This window comes from Corythoichthys intestinalis, chromosome 1, assembly GCF_030265065.1.
Source record: "Corythoichthys intestinalis isolate RoL2023-P3 chromosome 1, ASM3026506v1, whole genome shotgun sequence".
Lineage (NCBI taxonomy): Eukaryota > Metazoa > Chordata > Actinopteri > Syngnathiformes > Syngnathidae > Corythoichthys > Corythoichthys intestinalis.
The window spans coordinates 52,857,352-52,879,130 of NC_080395.1; the positions used below are offsets into that span (position 1 = coordinate 52,857,352).

Consider the following 21,779-nt stretch of genomic DNA (forward strand, 5'->3'; position numbering starts at 1 on the left):
CTCGTCTGGATCATCCAAACGCTCTGTAGCGAACCGCAGACGGGCCTGGACGTGTACTGGCTTCAGCAGGGGGACATGTCTGGCAGTGCAGGATTTGAGTGTCTGGTGGCGCATTGTGTTACTGATAGTAGCCTTTGTTACTGTGGTCCCTCTGTAGGTCATTCACTAGGTCCCCCTGTGTGGTTCTGGTATTTTTGCTCACCGTTCTTGTTATCATTTTGACGCCACGGGGTGAGATCTTGCATGGAGCACCAGATCGAGGGGGATTATCAGTGGTCTTGTATGTCTTCCATTTTCTAATAATTGCTCCCACAGTTGATGTCTTTACACCAAGCGTTTTAGCTATAGCAGATTGTCTTCCCAGCCTGGTGCAGGTCTACAATTTTGTGTCTGGTGTCCTTCGACATCTCTTTGCTTTCGGCCATAGTGGAGTTTGGAGTGTGACTGACTGAGGTTGTGGAAAAGTGTCTTTTATACCGATAATGAGTTAAAACAGGTGCCATTTAACAGGTAACGAGTGGAGCCTCGTCAGAAGTTAGACCTCTTTGACAGCCACAAATCTTGCTTGTTTGTAGGTGACCAAATACTTATTTTCCACTCTAATTTGGAAAAAAATTCTTTGAAAATCAAACAATGTGATTTTCTGTTTTTTCCACATTGTCTCTCATGGTTGAGGTTTACCCATGTTGACAATTACAGGCCTCTCTAATCTTTTCAAGTAGGAGAACTTGCACAATTGGTGGTTGACTAAATACTTATTTGCCCCACTGTATAATATTTTGTTATTGTTTTTGTTGTTGATTATTATGTCACTAGAACAAGTATGAGTTAGCCATTTTTTATCTCTGAAGCAGATATCTTCTAAAATTTTGTAGACCAGTGCTAGCCCTTATACAATGTGTTCAAAATGAATTATACAGAAATCAAATACATAGTACACGTGTTGTACAGTGAAATTTAAACATATATTTAAAAGAAGCAGAAACTTATTTATTGCAGGTAGGCAAATGCGGTGTGTATTAAATGATGCTGATACAAGCAGATTTTCGTCACATTTCTCACTTCTAAACTGTTTGCTCATCGACAGCATAGTGCTTAATCAATGAAATCATGAATATTCCAGGATTTTAGTGGTCTGTGATTAAATACGAAACTCAATTCATCTTTATCCATTTGAACTATTTCCTTGAAATATTAGAACTACTATACTACAGTTCTGTAGTTTGAGGGCTTTTGTGGGCTCTACCGCATGTGCATTTGCCGATACGTAGTTCTGTGAAATTGTTTTATTTTGGAGCTGTAATTTACAGTTAATGATGTGCCCGAGGTGACTAAATCATGAAAAATACAACTAATTATCACTATTTGATGAGCAAGTGGCTACTGTACTGATTGACATTTACATAAACATTTCATCAAGTAACAGTCCTTAATGGAGTTTATTTTGTTGACATGTTATTGACAAGACTATGAAATGAGAAAGCAGAAAGAACAATTCATCAGAATTGGCTTTTAATATTCTATTTTATCTTCAGTTGAAAATAATAGTTTGTTATACACAAATGCAAAACTGTATACAGTGATCCCTCGTTTTTCACGATTAATGGGGACCAGAACCAGCAGCAATAAAGTGAAAAACCACAAAGTATTAAATGCTTCGTTTAGTGAGTCCACTCAAATTCGCTCAAGCTGCTCACTTACATGGAGTTGCCAAAGCAACTGTTTAACAAGTTAAACGATGATTGACATATGCGGCGCTTTGAAGTCCGCTTCTCTGGCAAGTTCAAACATTAAACATCTGTCAATCATCGTTAATTTTAATAAGCAACTCAAGTGCACTCACTGCCTGACCAACAGAGAGGAGGGAGAGAGAGGGAGGGAGGGAGAGTGCGACTACGCGATTGGCTCGGGACAGCTCATCTGTATTTTTTTTTTTTTTTAATTGAAAAATCTGCGTTGGACTGAAGGCGTGAAGTCTGAAGCAAGGGATCACTGTAGATGTTTAAAGTTCCACATTTCAAGTGAAGACATACATCTAATACAGTTCAAGTTAAACACATTAATTCAATTGTTCGATTAATGGATGCCAACTTTTATTGAGGATAAAACAGGCAAGGTCACTTTGGGAATGTACTTTATAGATATACAGTATATACACACACAAACACACATGTATATAGATACCACAACGAGGCTGAAAGGGATGGAGTTCCCGGACTAAAAGTCACACTTTTTAACCCCAACCCTAACTCTAACCCTAACCCTAGTTTGGCTGGGCCTGACTCTGGTGCGACTTGTTTCTTCCCCCCACACTGTCGGTTGTTAGAAGGGTGCGCTAGGTGTGCCCTCTATATTCAATTTGGAAGACTTGTTTAGATGTGATAAAGATGACGACTTGGATGCATTTGGTAGTGATTTGGTGAGGATGTTGAATTATGTTGTGCCGTTTCGGCTATGCTTGTCTGAATAACTTAAAAATATGTTAACAGAATCCAACTCAGCCTGTTGTTCTCCATTTCATTGTTATTACTATAATGTGTAATGTTTGTTATAGGGTTTTCAAAATAAAAAGCTCCCCAAAAATGTGACTTATACTCCAATGTGTATGGCTGAAAACAACAGTAAAGCGTAAAATTGCAATTTAAATTGTTTTGTTCATTGTTGTCAAACTAAGTTCAGCCTACTTGCGTCCTAAAGATTCAGCCAGCTTCTTCAGCCTTTTCTTCAGCTCAAGAGGAAACTTCTCATAGCACTTTTTACAAACAGGCTTCATATCAAACTCAACAAATTTGTTCCTGCAAAAAGTGAGAAAAAGCATTATTAGACTCCATATGTATTCAATTCAGTTACTATTCAAGATAGCAGTCTAGGAGAGGAATGGTTAATGAGTGAACATCACGAGAGTTAAAGCTCTGCTCATCAACATCTCTAAGTAGTAGAAAGTCGTCTTTTGGAGCTTTGACTGCTCAGTTACAGTTGCTCAGATGCCTGTTTTAGGTATGCAAAAAATAATAAACTAGTCTGAATTAGAATAACAGATATATACTCTTGTAGCTTCACTCAAGTAAAACATGGCGAAATCCTGTCTTCACAGCAGCATACATATTTCACATTTGGCTGCCTCATACAGTATAAGCTTTATTTATTGATCACATAGGGTCTCAATTTGCATGACAACCATGTTGTAAAATACTGTAGGAGTAGTTGCTATTCCATACCAGCCTCTCCTCCTCCTTGCCCCATCTGCCATCTTTTTAAGAGGTTCTAAAATGTTTCATCAGTCAAAGCACTACATGTATAGTAGTCATTTTAATAGCCAAAAATTATTTCCTGTCATTTTTAATGGTGTATATCTACAAATCCCTCTTTCTGCGCCCATAGAGGAGACTAAGATTATGCTGGCAAATGCCCATTTTTTTTGAGACTCCCAAACTGAATGACAGCCTGACTTGACAGCTGGAGACAACCACAATAAATCATTTTCATGAGTACATGAAAAAAACAACACAACCAAATATCCCTTATTTCAATTCACGACACCGCAGTGGGTGCATTCTAGAGCTTTCGGTCTGTCTTTTAAACAAGATTGGTGGAATAGCAGGAATTGTAAACAGTATGTTTCAAAATCAGATAGTTGATGCGTATTAGAATCCTAAATTGAATATTCATGCATACTTACAGGCAAAACCATGAGGTACTGTCAAGTTTAAATGCAAAACATGAGTTCTAAATACGTATATAATGCTGGGAGGCGTTCTATAGGTGTAGCTAAGGTAACCATAATGGGTTTGAGGAAAGCCTCAGTACAATGCAATTTTACACTGCTTAAAGGCTTTAACCACAATAGGCAGATTGTAAAAATGATAACAAAATTCTGCATTATTATATATGCAAAGGGCTAAAGCTCTTGAGTTCGATTTACAGTACATGTTTTGTGTGTAGGTGTACCTCATGGTTTTCCCAGCGAGTGTGCTCCAAAAACAGTTAACTCCGACAGGTTCAGTGTTCAAAATTTGCAAAGTCATTGTTTTCGTGCCCATGCCAAAGCAATGAAAGTATTACTTTGGCACCATTTGGTAGAATATTAGTGCTGTTAGCAGGATTAATTCTTTAATCAGATTTTTCATCTACACCCTCAGTTATATATTTTGGGACGTCACTATTTTCTAATGACAGTCTTAAAACTTTAGACTAAGGGTGTACATTTGAGATCATCCTGTTTGTTTGGCAGGTCTTGAATCCACAGTGAAATCACAAGTATGTTTTTGCATACACTATGTAGTCATACAGCCATCAGCTTTTATGGTCCACTTTATCATTACCATTTGCCTGTATTCCCTAACATTTATTATAGTGTGAAAATTACATATAACGATTTTAAATATTCAATAAATAATATAGTTTCTGTAAAATACTCATTCACATATTTCGGGCCCCGAGTGAAATATCAGTTTGTGCTAGCATGTTATAAAGGTAGGTATATTAGCTCAACTTTTCCTGTATAAGGTTTTGCCTGGACCATTCACATATTATTTCTATTTATTTGTGTTGACTTGTATAACATGTGCATTCAATTACTGAATCAAACCCATCAAACATAAAAATGAGAATATTGAAGGCGAGACTCAGTCTTGTTCACACGAATGCACTCGAAGTGGTACATGTGCTCACATAGTCCATTCCCCCTCTTTCAGCCTTCGATATGTCACCCATAGGTACATAGAAAAAATTTAAACTCCATTTCAGTGTTGTTTTGAATCACAGTACATGTACACTGTAAATATTGGATGATTATGGCTGGAGCAGCACTTCGACAGCTAGCTGGTTCCCACTCACTTAAATGTGAAAATATATTTTCATTCTTGAGTTCTTGTACATTTTGATTAGCTAGTCTCATTACTCAACTGCGATTCAAATTTTAAATTCCAGCTAAACCAATTACCAAGCAATCGGGAAAATGATGTGAAACCTCGTACATTGCGCAAGAGTTGAGATGGGTGCTGCAATATTGCTCATTGCGTAGCTGCCCAACCTAAAGCCCACAGAAAAATGACAAATACGAAAACATTATTTTAAAGCCCCCTTTACTGCACTTACGGCCTTATGGTTAGGAATTGTTTATTTAACGTTGGTTCATGTAAGAAATATGTTATGAATGTTTTATGATTATGTACATTTTAAGTTGTTCGACACTATCTTGAGGCATCTATACTTAATTACTAAACGCTTTTGTGGCAGGTTGTTCAGTGTTTTACTGTTCTGTGGGCTTGATGGAAACTGCTGTGAACATCAAAGCAAGAGAAGCTGTCCATGCAGACCCAAAACTAGTAGACATGTATATTCATGCCACAGAAGAAAAGAAAGGCATGAACTGCACAAACCAGTAGAATAGATGGCAACTTGTAAACAAAGACTACTGAGAAGAAGCAGGTTTTTTCTTGCACTCTTTGGCGTAGCGCTCACGGCGGGCCAGGCGGCGTTTCAGCTCATCAGGCATACACTCATAGCAACGCTTGCACACTGGCTTAAGATCTATTTCAACAAACTTATCTCTGTTACCAAGACACCCCACATGATGCATGTAGAGAACAAGAGAGGAAAAGAGGGAGGAGTCAGCTTGAGCAGACAACAATGCTGGACAGAAGAATAGTACTTTGATAAGTTAGTAGCCTGCTAGTTAAGGCAGTTGGATGCCTAGTTGCTTACTTGAGCGTGAGCTTCGTGTTGCAAGTGGAGCAGGAGAAACAGCTGACACACCATGCCTTGTTGAGAGCAGATACGACTGTGGAGGAACAAAAACAAACAATCAGTTTGAAAAAGTCCATAAACATTCAGCTAACAGTGAGTTGTAAATTTATCATTTGCTTTTGTTGCCATACCAGTCCATCAAAATATGTCTTCTCATAAAAGTAGTAGTATGGTGCAACAATGTTGGGGATGGGTGATATAATGGGTTACATTTTACTGTCTATGTGTACATATAGGGTATAAAGTAGTTGTGGCCAGTGGAATAAATACTAATATGTTGTAATATCACTAATACTATTATTATAGGCATTTTAATGACATAATTTATGATTCATCTATCACACTTTTGTAAGACTATTGAATCTTTACTTACCATCGCCCTCAATCACACGATTGCAGTGGTAACAGACATCACCAAACAGCTTAAAAATAAAAGCAAAAAAAAAAAAAAAAAAAAAAGTTATATACTTGAGCAAAGTGGCCACACACATGCATTTTAGGTCGGTCATTTCTTCATACCTGATTGTAATGCGTTTCACAGTAAGCCAACCCTTTCCTTTCATAGTGACGATGGCCAAGGAACGGCTTCTCACACTTGGCGCAGACAAAATGCTGCAAAAGCAAAAGCATCTTTGCTAAAGGGATGACTTATTAGTATATTTCAAACAACAAGCCAAGTTTGCAAGCCAACAGGGAAAAATCAAATATATTAAAACAGGGGTGGAAAAAAAGCAATCTTGGCCTTGCTCACACACCTCAACATGCCACTGCTTGCCCATTGCATTGACAACACGCCCTTCGATGGGTCTCCTACAAGCGCCACAGATAGGTACGCCCATCTTGTCATGGCAGGGCAAACAGAAAAGTTCACCTTTCAGTTCCCTGGCATCAGATGTGAGCTCCTTCCTGTGGCCAGTGGGGTACAATCTTGTGAATATATACCAGATATTGTGGAGACAAGCTGACAGACATTGTTATATATCATCAATTGCCACGTTTACATGGAGCCAAATATTCCAATTACAATCGGAATATTTGTTCAAACCGAATAAATGTGTTCCATATAAACACCTCATTCGGAATGAACAGGCCCAAACCGAATGGAATTTCATTCCGATTCACAGGGGTGGAATATTCCTTTTCCCAAACCGATTAGAAGTAAAATTATATCATGTAAACAGGGAAGCGGAATGGTGTCTGTTTGCGTTCTTTCTGCGCATGCTCTGTACTGACGTGGTACTAACATGGCTTCCAAGCACAGCGCACCTAATTGGAGTCCGGCGGAAAGATTGTATATAATTCAAACTTTAAAAGAATTGAATATAATTGCTCGCTTAGACGGGCGTAAATCGAGGAACAGTGAACTATTTAAAAAAGTTCACGAGAGGTTACACGAAGCCGGAATAGACCGGAGCGTTGACCAGATTAGAAACCGGTGGAAAACCGGCTACTACAAGGCAAAAGAGCAAAACAGCAGAAGCGGATACGACCCCACAAACACAACAAGTGGGTTAAAGTTAAAACAGCGGCACTCCGACGATCGATCTCCATGTTTTGCAACGTGACGCTTTGTTTTGATTAATCTGCGCATGTCAGACGGCAGTTGTCAAACGTCCTTTCGGAATAAAGGCAGTCACATGTAAACGCTGGATCGGAATAGATGAAGTGACATGTAAACAGCTGATGTGAAATTTACATTCGGAATTATTTGAATCGGTATGAATAAAAGTCAGCATGTAAACGTGGCTAATGAGAACAGACACTTTTCCATGGAAGCCTCTGTGTCACCTGAAATGTGAATACTCACCCACAATTGTTGCAGTTGAAGTGGTCTGGGTGGTAAGGATCGTTCTTAAAGATTAGCGGATGCTCCTCAATGATTGCATGGCACTTCTGACAGATGTACTTGCCCAGGCCACGAGCCTTCTCCCGGTTATGGCACGGGCGACACAAGTGCCTGGAATATGAAGACTACTTAGTGTATGTCAAGGTAGAATACATTAGGAGAAATAATTATTTGTTTTGACAGCAGCCACAACATATATTTGCTAATATTCCAACAGTTCACCTTGTTATATATAACCACTTGGTACAAGGGCTGTCAAAATGTGTTATGATGGGAAACAAACCTGCCAGCATTTTTGACAAAGCCCACATCGGCCAGCACAGCCTGGCAAATGTCACAGCAGAAGCAGTCAGGGTGCCAACTGTTGTTCATGGCCTTAATAACACGACCAATGATAAACTCACCTGAAAAAGATGACAAGTGATAGATTCACTTTAGACAAAAAAAAAATTTATACCATTTTGCAGCTGAGCACTTCATTAGAGTTTGTTTTCTGCTGTGTTAACAGGGGAAATGAATTACTAACTGAATTGGCAGATTTAAAAATCGAATAGAAAAGGCAACTTTAGGCTTTTCCCTTAAAATGGAAATAATTTATAAGAAAGTTCAAATATGAAACATTGTTTACACTCCTCTCTAACATGAGATAAATAGAATGTTCATCTATTCACATCGCTCATAACCAGTGATGAAAAAGCTTGGGCACTCCTGACGTTTCCATTATTTTAATTTATAAATCATTGGGTGTAAGGATGAGCAACTTCATTTTTATGCTGTGCATCAAAAAAACGGATGGAGAGAGTAATATTTTATAAACAAAACCAAGTTTATTTGACTAAGGGAAGCTCTGTAATGTGCATCAAAACAAAATTATACAAGTGCAATCATGTGGTCACCCCAACAGAAAAAAACAATAATAACATTACGTCTATCTTTATTCAAAACAACAACTTCTAGACATTTCTTACGATGTATAATGAGTTTGCCGTTTCTGGATGGAGGTATTTTGGACCATTCAACCTTACAAAACATCCCCAGTTCAGCTAAGTTTGATGATTGCCGAGCATGGACAGCCGTCTCCAGATCATTCCACAGATTTAAAACGATATTCAGGCCTTCGGTTTCTTGCTTCTGAATGTATGAATGAATTCCGGAGTAGATTTTGAGCAAAGTCATAGATTCCCATATTGTTGAAATATCTGCCGCGATCTACTTAGACTAGCATTTCAATTTACTGGTAGAATGTGTTCAAGTAATGGCCACCCCTGTTCTATAAGGTTCAAGTCTCAATAAGCTCACGGGTCTATTTCGCTCTCCAATTAACCAGTGCTAATAGGTACAAGGTGTTCAAATCTACAAAATGACATGATGGGGTGCCAAAAATTTGCACTTGTGTAATTTGGTTTTGATTTATATTGCATGTGCTCCATTAGTCCAATACACCTAGTTTTAATTGTGAAATGTTACTCTGCCTGTCTTTTTTTAATACATAGTACAGTGGTACCTCTACATACGAAGTTAATCTGTTCCAGGAGCTTGTTTGTAAGTCGAAATGGTCGTATGTCGAGCAGGATTTTCCCATAGGAATACATTATAATTCCATTAATTCGTTCCACAGCCCAAAAACCTGCACTAAATCCTTAAAAAATACTGCTGGTACTATTACAAATGGCAATTACATATAGCAAAACAAATAAATAATAAATAAAAATCGGATTAATAATATAATAATAATTCCTTTAATAGTGTAACAAAACGGGGTCTAATAAGGCGGACGTTTTTTTCTGTACCTGAAGGCACCGCGGCGCTGACGTGACAATGAGGGAGGGGAGCGGGTGAAAGTTTACTTTCGCTTTCAATGCTTTCTTGAGAACATCGTCAATTGTGGCAGACAGCAGGCGTTTTGTGTTGAATAAGTTGTGAAAGAAATGCTGAAAACGTGGCGAAGCTGGCGATTTCTCTGGAGATGTTACCACAATAAGAATTGTCAGCTTAACTTATAAAGACTGGCGAACGATGGTCGGAGGAGGACCGTGGAGATGTATTGTTGAGCCATTTCACGGATGCCCACCCTACGCTCATATTTTTCTGTCATTTGCATCTTTATTTAGAAGGTAAGCGTCAACTTTTTCCTTGTTTCACCACCTGTACCAACCTTTTCTGAAACCTGTGTTGATTTGTCACACAAGAAAATCCGCCGTGCATTCGTCTGCGGTGCTGCCATTGTCGTCGTATTTCGAGCATGTCGTCGGATGTAGAAACAAATGGCGAGTCAAATTTTACGTCGGATGTCGAAAAGTTCGTGTGTCGAAGCGATCGTATGTAGAGGTACCACTGTATTAAAAAAAGGTGCTGAGTCAAACACACAATGATTTGTAAATGAAAATAATGGAAATTGTCATGGGTCCACAAACACTGTGTAACTGATTTCACAGAATCCATTAGGTACACTTAATGTTAAGATTCAGTACTGTATACAACAAACTTACAGTGGGGAGAACAAGTATTTGATACACTGCCGATTTTGCTGGTTTTCCCACTTGCAAGCCATGTAGAGGTCTGTAATTTGTATCGTAAGTTCTCTTCAACTGTGAGGGACGGAATCTAATACAAAAATCCAGAAAATCACATTTTATAATTGTAAAATAATAAATTTTTATTTAACTGCATGAAATAAGTATTTGATACATTACCAACTAGTAAATATTTCGGCTCTTAGTTCTTTTTTAAGAACCCCTCCTGTTCTCTACTCATTACCGGAAGTAACGGCACCTGTTTGAACTTGTTACCTGTATAAAAGACACCTGTTCACATGCTCAAACAAACAAACTCCAACCTCTCCACAATGGCCAAGACCAAAGAGCTGTGTAAGGACATCAGAGATAAAATAATAGACCTGCACAAGGCTGGGATGGGCTACAGGAAAATAAGCAAGCAGCTTGGTGAGAAGGTAACAACTGTTGGAGTGATTATTAGAAAATGGAAGAAGTTCAAGTTGACGGTCAATCTGCCTCGTTCTGGGGCTCCATGCAAGATCTCACCTCGTGGGGCATCACTGATCATGAGGAAGGTGAGGGATCAGCCCAGAACTACACTGCAGGACCTGGTCAATGACCTGAAGAGAGCTGGAACCACAGTCTCGAAGAAAACCATCGGAAACACATTACGCCGTCATGGATTAAAATCCTACAGCGCACACAAGGTCCCACTGCTGAAGCCAGTGCATGTCCAGACACATCTGAAGTTTGTCACTGACCATCTGGATGATCCAGAGGAGCAATGGGAGAAGGTCATGTGGTCGGATGAGACCAAAATTGAACTTTTTGGTCTAAACTCGGCTCGTCGTGTTCGGAGGATAAAGAAGTATGAGTACAACCCCAAGAACACCACCCCAACCGTGAAACATGGAGGAGGAAACGTCATTTTCTGGGTCTGCTTCTCTGCCAAGAGTACAGGACGACTGCATCGTATTGAGGGGAGGATGGATGGGGCTATGTATCGCCAGATCTTGGCTGACAACCTCCTTCCTTCAGTGAGAGCCCTGAAGATGGGTCGTGGCTCGGTCTTCGAGCATGACAACGACCCAAAGCACACAGCCAAGGCAACTAAAGAGTGGCTCCGTAAGAAGCATCTTAATGTCCTGGAGTGGCCTAGCCAGTCACCAGATCTGAACCCGATAGAAAATCTATGGAGGGAGCTGAAAGTTCGTGTTGCCCGGCAGCAGCCCCAAAACCTGAAGGCTCTGGAGAAGATCTGCATGGAGGAGTGGGCCAAAATCCCTGCTGCAGTGTGTGCAAACCTTGTCAAGGACTACAGGAAACGTTTGGTATCTGTAATAGCAAACAAAGGTTTCTGTACCAAATATTAAGTTCGATTTTTGTGATGTATCAAATACTTATTTCATGGAATTAAATGCAAATTTATTACTTAAAAATCATACGTGATTTTCTGTTTTTTTGTATTAGATTCCGTCCCTCACAGTTGAAGAGAACTTATGATACAAATTACAGACCTCTACATGCTTTGCAAGTGGGAAAACCAGCAAAATCGGCAGTGTATCAAATACTTGTTCTCCCCACTGTAGCTAATGCACAGGTTTTCCTCGAAACTGAAGCCTTTTTAAAGATGATATTGTTCAGTTCCAAATGTCTAATGAGTATCAATTCAGCAGTGTTTCGTTAGTGTTGTTGTTAGCTGTGGTGTAAAACTGTAGAGCACTGCTAGAGCAGAAACATCACCTGCAAACTAAAATAAGAATCGATGATGTAAATACATCGACGGGCACAACATACCGTTGACGTGTAATGACGTGTTAAAAAATAAATAAATATATAAATAAATACATGCGGATAAAGTTTAGAATGACGGACGCTCGTGATGCAAGCGACAAAGCCAAAAAAGCGGACCAGAATGGCCAGAGCCTGGAATTATTTCAAGGAAAATATGGAGGGTGCCACTGTGTGTACTCTTTGCCAAGCTGAGCTCGCATACCACAGTAGCACGTCGGCTATGAACGAACACTTGAAGCGCCGTCACCCAGGTGTAATTTTGTAAGACGACGAAACAACAAGCTAGCAGATCGTAAGTCCATACAACTTTCTAACGATTTTTAATTGAAGTTGCCTTTATGTGCGTCATATCAACGTGCATCATTTTTTTTTCCCCACGTACTTCACGTTTTTGATCTACTCTGCTGCTGCTCCCGAAAGCTGTAGATCTCGACATCTCTGTGCAAGGCATGCAGATTGTAATTATTAGGATCATGGAAGCTCCCACTTGGGAGAAAAAAAAACAGGAAAAAAAATAAATATATTGTGGCGAGCGACGTGGGGAAGAATGACTTGAGGTTAACTTTTATTTCACACTTGCTGCCCTTGTGCCTCATACACTGCACTCCAAGAAACAGCACACTTTATTGAACACCACACACATGTAATAACATTTGCAACCATGACTCCCAGTCACTGTTAACCAACTTCCCATCATGCATTTGGGCGGAACACATAACAATCGCCACAATATACGAGGGGCATTCAAAAAGTAATGCACTCAAGTGCATTCCTCGTACAGGATTTTACCAATCTTGTTTATATTTGGCACAAACATGATAGGACACACCTTTTTGCGATTGTTATATGTGTTTTTCTTATTTTCAGATTTTTAAAGCTTAAACTAGCTTCCAAAATGACTGCCCCTCTTGAAGCTCGTCAGAAACAAAGAGCTGTAATCGAATTCCTTGGTGCAGAGGGCGAAACCCCTCTGAGGATTCACAACCGGCTGGAAAATGTCTACAAGGATGATACCATTAGACTATAGTACTGTTAAAAGATGGGAACAGCGATTTAAAAACAGTACTGAAGACCATGAAGAGGTGGGTAAATCCTGCATAGCCGATAAACCGCGTAGTGGTCGCCCATCCACCTCTGTTAATCCTGAAAACAAAACTTATGCTGATGGGTTGATAAGTACTGACAGGTGAATTACTGTTGAGGAGCTGGCATCCAAGCTTGATTTAAGCATGGGCAGTGCCCATTTAATCGTGGCGTCCCTTGGGTATTCAAAAGTGAGTGCCCGTTGGGTACCCAGACAGCTGACGGAGGACCACAAGACTGAAAGAGTTCGCTGCTGCACTCAACTTCTGGAACACCACCAGGGAGACCCCACTTTTCTGGAAAGAACCATTATTGGAGATGAAACATGGGTATACCATTTTGAACCTGTATCTAAAAGCAGATCAATGGAATGGCGTCATCCAAATTCACCAAGGCCAAAAAGTTCAAGGCCCAAAAATTAGCTGGCAAAATTATGGCCACCGTTTTTAGGGATTCTCAAGGTGTAATCCTTGTGGATTTTTTACCGAAAGGGGAAACCATTAACTCTGAGGTATACAATGAGACTCTTGGGAAGCTCGAAGCAAGAATTCGACGTGTTCGGCCGAAGTTGGACATGGCAAATGTGCTCCTCCAGCATGACAATGCACGTCCTCACACAAGCATCAGGACCATGGAGGTCATCACTTCATTGGAATGGACTGTGATACCACATACGTCATATTCTCCTGATTTGGCACCGTCAGACTACCACCTCTTTGGTCCAATCAAAGAAGGACTACGGGGCAACCGATATGGCATTGACGATGAAGTGAAAACTGCTGTCAATAATTAGCTTAGAGATCAACCGGCTGAGTTCTACAAGACTGGTATACATTAGGATTGGGAATCTCTGGCATGAAGCCGATTCGATATGTATTTAGATACACAGCTTACGATTCGATTAAAAAACGATATTTTTAAGGCAGAGCGATTCGATACGATTCAACATAGTTTAAGAACGATACTGTTCGATACAGTGTGAAAACGATACAATAGTAAACATTCGTTGTTTGTTCTTACAGTATTTTAAACGGATAAAAAAGACCAAATTTCTACAAGCAAAATTAAACAACAAAAGTTCATACCAATGTATGTTTATTTCTGAGACATGAAAAAAAAAAAAAATAAGGCCAACTAGATGACCATCATCTTGTTGGCTGGGATTGACAATAAAATAAAACTCCAGTGACAGACAACAATAAAGTGCAATAATTCAATCTCTGTATTTCCTTGTGTTTTGAACACAAGAGGTAGGTAATTTAAGTGCAACCTTTCAACGTAAACATCTTACAAACTAAAATTATATGCAGGAGCTCTAGAAAAAAAAGAATTAAACCTGCTAATGTATTCATAATAAATAATAAAGCATAATGCTATTATTCTTTACCGCTGGTATAATTGGGGGAATAAAAACATGGCATTTTAGCCAGATAGGTCAATAATCATTATTTTAACCTTATACACAGCAAAGTCATTCACTTATGCCTTTGCTTCCACATTTTTATTCCTCATCACTGTCCATATCTTTTTTGAAGGGCAGATTTTTCTTGAGGAAGCTCAACTGATCCACATGTTCATGTTTAAGTAGACTGCGTTTCGTGGAAACAATATCTCCAGCAGGTCGTGTGCCATTGTAGTGGGTTATTTTTCAGGGTTAAAAACTCACGATCTCTGTTCCATACAAATCTGGCTGCCGTCTTCTCTTCAAAGTCCGACGTGCGTTGAAAATCAATCGCTGTCATTCGAAACTTCTGCCTGGCAAGCCGGCGTCAGCACTCGTGTTGTTTGTCCATTGTTTTAGCATGCGCAACTATGATTTCGTTTGCTCTGGTGTAGTTATGACACGCCCGTCACGATCGAAAGGAATGATGGGAAGTTGAGGCAACCACGACTGTGAGTGGTGGCTGTTCATGTTATGTGATGTGTGCGGTCTCACTTGAAGTCTGACGATCCTTTGGATTGTGCAGAGGGGAAGGCAATGCGCAGCATTCTTGAAGTACAAGCTAATTATATGTCATGCATTTACACATTGCGTAGTACATAAAACTAGCAATGCAATGGTATGAACGCTCATAGCCGGTTTTTACGCTCGCGATAGCAGAGTCCTTGTTGTACTATCGATATATCTAAGATTTACTAGCTATTTACTGTCGAATGGTTAGTTTGCCATCGATACAGCCGTATCGCTCGCCTGTCAAACTGGATATCCGGTCGTATCGGTATATCGTTCTCAAGCTTAGTATACATGCCCTCGTTCATAGGTGGACTGTAGCTCTTTAGAGAGGTGGAGACTATTTGGAGAAGTAAAAATGTAATCCTCACACTTGTACCTTTCTTTTGATGTGTAATACATGTTGCTATTATAATTTGTCTGTACATAATAAAGTTGGGTGCATTAATTTTGAATACCCCTCGTATGTATATATATATACATATAATAAAAATATATATGGAAACAGCACTGGCCTGCTTACTATAATCCATGAATATCCATGACTCCACTAATGTTACTTTATATTATTGTAGATATATATATCGTAGTATACTATAAAATTAATACTATCTATTAAGTTTTTGTTATTGTGACTATGTGTGCCTTTCATTCAAAATAAGTGTGGTAATATTTCAGTGTGCCCTCTGCTTTATCTATTTTTCAGGTTAAAACAAACAAAAGTTGAAAAGTTTTCACCTACCCAAAAAGTGCAGATTGCAAACCAGAAAGAGCATCTGAACTCACACAAACGTATTCTGAAAATGATTGTCAGGGACATGAGGCCCATTACAGTTCATTTTAACATTTAGAACAATATAGAGCCTACCCACGTACCACGTGTTCGCTGTAGGGTTCCGCCCACTTGTCCGTCAAAACATAGTGTTAACCTATTACGGCTACGTACATTTCTCCTATTTACGGCGTGTTTTTCTGCTCCTTAACATTAATAATCAAAATGGTGAAGGCGTGTGTGGCTGTTGGTTGCACTAACAGAGAAGATGGAAGGAGAGACTTGAAGTTTTACCGTATTCCGAGGGATCCAAAGAGAAGAGCGAAATGGACGGCTGCAATTCGACGTGAAAACTGGACACAAAAAAATCACCACAGACTATGTAGTAGTCATTTTATATCCGGTAAGATGCATTTAATATATATTTAGAGGGTTTTGGCCTGACAACCACAATTAAGATCATTGCTAGGCTAATCGCCGACAACATACGACGTAGTACGACATAGTTTCAAATTCAAGATGTTTGTGACTTCCCTTTCTTCCACCATCGTTATTTTTTGAATAATATTTAGCTGGTACCAAGTAAAAGAAACTGGCCTCGTCTACGGGGCTGACAAATAACCACAATTAAGATCATTGCTAGGCTAATCGCCGACAACATACGACGTAGTACGACATAGTTTCAAATTCAAGATGTTTGTGACTTCCCTTTCTTTCACCATCGTTATTTTTTGAATAATATTTAGCTGGTACCAAGTAAAAGAAACTGGCCTCGTCTACGGGGCTGACAAATAACCACAATTAAGATCATTGCTAGGCTAATCGCCGACAACATACACGTATGTATGTAGTGAGTGCTATCGCTAAACCATATAAACATTAAAAGCCTTAACTCCATTGACAAACGACATGAAATACATTAGACTTGACAGTGGATGTTAGCAATAACAAAATAATTCGAATTGAAAATTTCGTAACTCACCTTTCCAAGCACAAGATAGATTCCTGCCAAACGAGGACCTGTTTCACCCAACCAGCAACGAAGTATTTATAAGTGTCCAAGCTCTTGAAGTTTTTCGTGAGAATAGGCTGATTTTGTGTGGACAAGATCATTGTAAATATCAGCGTAGCAGATGTCAGGCAGACAGGACGAAGACAGTGGGTCGAAAAACATCGATTTGGGCATCAAATATGGATCTGGCGACTGTATAGAACGAAGCTTTTCCTCATAACGCCTTTTATGCAACAGATCCAGTGAGTTTGCGGCATCAGAAAGCACCGGGTCTTCCATGAAATGCATTTTAAATTCCGCCATCAATTGAAAACAATGCAAATACAGAGTCAAAATGACGGACAAGTGGGCGGAACCCTACAGCGAACACGTGGTACGTGGGTAGACTCTATAGACATACCACAAAAAGAGTAAGAGTTGTTGTGACTCCAATTAAAAAGGCGTAGTCAGTGTTTCGTTTACATTTTTTTTGCACCAGTTAATACCAGCAGAATTTGACCTCATTATTTGTGATTTATTGTTGGGTTATGTTTATCATTTATACGTTAATAAATAATTTAAGTGTTCCAAAATGTTTTTCTGTAAATTATTAAAGCTTCAACAAAAATTTCATTATTAAATTAGTAAAAAAATATGTATATATATTAGATTAGTCGACTAGTCGTAAAAATAGTCGGCTGACTAATCGGGAGAAAATAAGCCGTTTGGGACAGCCCTTTCTCATTGCATTGATTATTCTATCATGAGTTCAGTGAATGTGGCATTTTAAGTTCTACTGTTTTGGTGTCAGACCTTATTTTACTTGGGCTATTAACACATTACCCGCTACAGCACTTTCGCACTGTAGGGACCTGATTACTCAGTTCCTATAACTACAGGACTCACAAGTACAGTGGTACTTCAACATACGAAGGCATTGACATACGATCCTTTCGATATGCCATGTAAAATTTGACTCGTCATTTGTCTCGACATATGACGACATGCATGAAATACGACGATTTACAACAGCATTGCAATTTCATTGTTTTCCCGCAAGACAGCAGCACGGCGGATTTTCTTGTGAGAGAAATCCACTTGGGTCCCAAGGTTAGGTGGAGAAAAAAAGGAAACAGGTAATGCCTACCATTGAAATCAAGATGGAAATGATTGAAAAATATGAGCGTGGTGTGTGCGTCAGTGAACTGGCTCGTCAATACGGCCGGAATATGTCTACGATCTCGACAGTCCTCCTCCGACCTCCGTTTGCCAGTCTTTATAAGGGCACTTTCACACTAAACCAAGAGGACCAGGGTCCGGTTGGACAGCTACCTTGCAACAATACTCACAAATGACTTGTTGAAAAGGTTCAGGATTCACACTGCAACAACCGAACGAAAACCCCCACCCATCCCTGCCAACAACAAATCTGACACAGCGGCAAGGGGCGTTGCTTCAGATTTTAGTGAATAGCCAAACACCGACTAAATAAGAGTTCCTATGGCCTTACAGAAAGAACCTATCTCAGAGTAGGAGCTACAATAGTTATAGGATTTCCAGGTTCTGGTGCCTAGTTCCAAAAAAATGACATCATCGTCACCCCAAAAGGTCATAGAAGCTGCAGATAGTTCCTTCAGTGCAAATATGCCTAATGACACTCACAGACCCGGCTGCAGAAAGAAATTACGGGGGGGGCATTACATTTTTGGGGGGGGCACACTTCTTCAATGTAAATTTAGCCGTAACAGTGGCGTTTTTACCCGTTATATTTTCTGATGATAGTGTCAGTCAGTGAAACTGCAGGAGGTGGCAGTGCTATCCCTTCATGTTGACTTTCGGCCGCGTCTTTGTCATGGCTTGAGTTCGTCTTTAGTTTCTTGAAAAAAAAACACGGATGTCCATTCCAATTTGAATTAGCAACGGAGGAGCCGCTCAATCGCCATTTCTGTAACCGGAGCAATCCCTATCCAATCGCAGTACACAATGGCCGGCTACTCAGCCCGCCCCCCTTATCTGTGATTGGCTAGAAATTGCCTACATTCGCTGCTCTGATTGGTTGAATTGAATGACAACAGATCAAGATAGGATGACTAGAGCAGTGTTTTTCAACCTTTTCTGAGTCACGGGACGTTTTTACGTTGGAAAAAATCTCGCGGCACACCACACCAAAATGTTCCAAAATTACTTTCTGTATAGTATATTTAATTATAAAATAATTTCTCAGTATTTATACTTACTCAATGTGAAACGTTTAACAATTAGGCTTGAAAAACTATCAGACAGGGGACTTGAGCAATGCATTTAAGCACATCAGGGCTGGTCGTCTCGCTGACAAAGGCTTTGCAGACAGGTAGTATTAACGTCTCTGCCACAGTTTGGGACTTTTGGGATTTAGCAACAAAGTAACTGGCTTTCAGGGCGTTCTTATTTACCTTTGTAGTTTTTCTCAAAAAAGTTGCCCATTTCTCTGTGTTTTCATGAAGGCGCACAAAATAATCCATCGACTTGTTCTGAAGCGACGGGCGTTCATTTGGAGATGACATTTAAGCTTGTATGGCGCTAGATAGCCGCTCATGTTGTGTTCAAGAACTGCTCGGATTTCTAGGCATCTCCCACCTAGCTGTCCTTGATAATGTGTTGGAATAAAAAAAAAGAGGGAGGATTAACGGTCGTCACATATGGATAAAATGGAAAGGATACTTTTGTATATATCGACACTTAACGAGTCAAATAATGAACAGTAGAAGCGCTGGGGTCCACATTGTTACGGAGAGCAAGGTGGCTGATGCCTAGAAATCCGAGCAGTTAATGAACGCAACACGACTCATCTGCACACAACCGAGAACTTTTTCCCCATTCCTTCCTTCCTACTGCAACTTTGCCCGACGATGTTTAGAAAAAAAAGCGACAATGGATAATTTCTCGCGGCACACCTGACGATCTCTCACGGCGGCGGCACAATTGGTTGAAAAACACTGGAATATAGGGTTCATTCTCCCTGTGTGTGTGTGTTTTTGTGGTAGATTTAAAAAAAAAAAAAAAAAAATTACACAGTACAGTTTAATCGAGCTAGGGCGGGCACAGCCACCCCTCAGGGCGGGCACGGCCCCCTAATGCCCGCCCATGCCGCCGGGTCTGGACACTCACCACATTGGCGACAGCAGGGAGCAAAGAGCATCTGAAAGTCGTGCTCACAGTATTTTCTGCCTTCAAACTGTAAAGCAAAGGAGATTCATCGTAGAAAGCATATTCAAAACACAAATGACTTCTGCTGGAACGGGGAAGTAGGGTTGCCACCTGTCCCTTGAAATAAGGAACAATCCGAATTTGGGAATTAAATGTTGCGTTCCGTATTGATCTAATACGGAATATATATGAATAGATACATTTCTATGCATTTTAGGAGTTTTGGGGATGCCCCTTTTTTCTGTCTGTACAACTTTGGGCGCGAGGGGGGCGTTCCGTATTTCTTATTTATGAAAAGTGGCAACCCTACTGGGAAGCCATGCATGCTTTTTAAATGACGTGAAATGAACCTCATAGAAGAGTCCCTCCGGAAACTGCTGGAAACACTGGGCACACACGAAGCACTGCTCATGGTACAACTCTCCATTACTGTTCACAATTTTCTCAGTGGGCGCAAAGCCACTCTTACATCGTTCGCAGGCTGCGCTGGCCAGCGCATTGGCGATGCTGTTTGATGACAAAAGAAAATAGCAGTAAGTTTATTTTACACACATAACTCCAATATGATTTACGGCTTTTCTTCCAGCACTTAATACCGGTGACTCGAGCCAGAGGGCAAAAACTCAACTGCAAACGAATCCCCTAATTTGGTATGGAAGAAAGGCACATGGCAATGTGACTTCGCCTTAACAAATGAACATTCGCAAATGTTCGTCATGCGGATTAGAGTGATTACTTTTCACTCCATTGTTATTTCTCGCCCATTCATATTTATATTCGTCCATTCATATTTATATTCGATGCAAACGGTGACTATTTAGCATGCTAACATGTTTGCCAATAGATAAACGCATACATTGTTTTGCCTGGTTGTACATTTATTTTCAAAATCGGTGCAAACGTGTAAATTTGGGTTCAGTTAAACATAGTTAGTTCACAGGTCACACACGACTTTTTTTTTTAAGAAGGCGTTAGCTTTAGCTCGCTCGTGCTTCGATTTAGCGCTAGCTCTTAAATTAGCTGCAATGTACGCAAGCGATCGTAACTAAATTGATGTTAATGTTAGCACTCACCTGCCCGTCATTCCGGCCACCCCCAGCATCACCTCTTGAAATTTGAAATTATAGACTAAATTTATTTTTGTCAACTGTCCTGTTGCGTTATTTTTTCTGAGGCGGGACTTTGAAGCCCGTGTCGTCACGCTACGTGAAGAGACTTGCCCACCAACAGACCCCAACAACACTCCTTCGCAACTTCCTCCTCGGGGTTGGAAGTTCAGTCTCGTTCGGTAGCTGCCGGTGTTCTGACGATGTGCATTTGATTTGACATGGAATGTGGGTTGCGAATGAATGACTGCGCATGCTGGATTATTATAAACTGGTGGGTGTATCAAGTGTACGTGCATGGAAAACAAAATCAGGGAAGTGTGCTTAGGTAAACTTTGTTTAAAATTTTACAATTGCGTCTAGTTGTCGTAGGGCACCGCCCTTCTCAAATATCCAGGTAACAACGATAAGCACTCCCAAATGGAGTCAGCGAATTTGGGCTCGCTGAGCTGTTTACAGCATATTTAAAAAATGGGCGCATTTTATTTTATACTGATGACCAATCAAGGACAATAAGTCGTACCTGAGCGGCTCACTTTCTTGCACTAATAATTCAGAAAATGTTTAGCTCATCAGCTACGATTGACGTACAATTCCTATGAAGGAATTACAAACAATACACAGCCTTATTCCAAATTACAACAATCTGGCCAAATACAGCCAACCCCAAATCAGATACAACCAGAATTATGTCAATTTACTTCCCTACTTGCACCATTCACTACATTGAAATGTTGCAGCCATTGGCGGATCTAAGGGGTGGCTACTTTGGCTGAAGCCCCTGATCTCGCAGGCCACGGTCTGCCT

General features: G+C 40.1%; 1 protein-coding gene across 2 annotated transcripts; it reads right to left on the reverse strand.

Moving 5' to 3' along the window:
* Nucleotides 1-834: 834 nt before the first annotated feature.
* On the reverse strand, nucleotides 835-21,175 carry lims1 (LIM and senescent cell antigen-like domains 1). Of its 2 annotated transcripts, none has more exons than XM_057836436.1 (10): nucleotides 20,940-21,175; nucleotides 20,217-20,373; nucleotides 19,828-19,894; nucleotides 7,878-7,998; nucleotides 7,556-7,705; nucleotides 6,504-6,654; nucleotides 6,268-6,360; nucleotides 6,122-6,170; nucleotides 5,707-5,782; nucleotides 835-5,552 (listed from the first exon to the last, which is right to left on the reverse strand). In XM_057836436.1, the coding sequence occupies exons 1-10, from the start codon at nucleotides 20,966-20,968 to the stop codon at nucleotides 5,414-5,416; spliced, it is 1,032 nt and encodes a 343-aa protein (XP_057692419.1). In that variant the 5' UTR covers nucleotides 20,969-21,175; the 3' UTR covers nucleotides 835-5,413. The 2 variants fall into 2 exon arrangements, with proteins under 2 accessions (XP_057692419.1, XP_057692428.1); XM_057836445.1 differs by having other exon boundaries at nucleotides 851-2,795; nucleotides 20,940-21,172.
* Between the last annotated feature and the right edge of the window lie 604 nt (nucleotides 21,176-21,779).

Coding starts and splice junctions, on each gene's coding strand:
- lims1 (XM_057836436.1), bottom strand. CDS start 20,968: ATGCTGGGGGTGGCCGGAATGACGGGCAG. Junction 19,895..20,216: donor CGGAGGGACTCTTCTATGAG/GTTCATTTCACG, acceptor TTTGCTTTACAG/TTTGAAGGCAGAAAATACTG. Junction 7,706..7,877: donor TTTGTCAAAAATGCTGGCAG/GTTTGTTTCCCA, acceptor TTCATATTCCAG/GCACTTGTGTCGCCCGTGCC.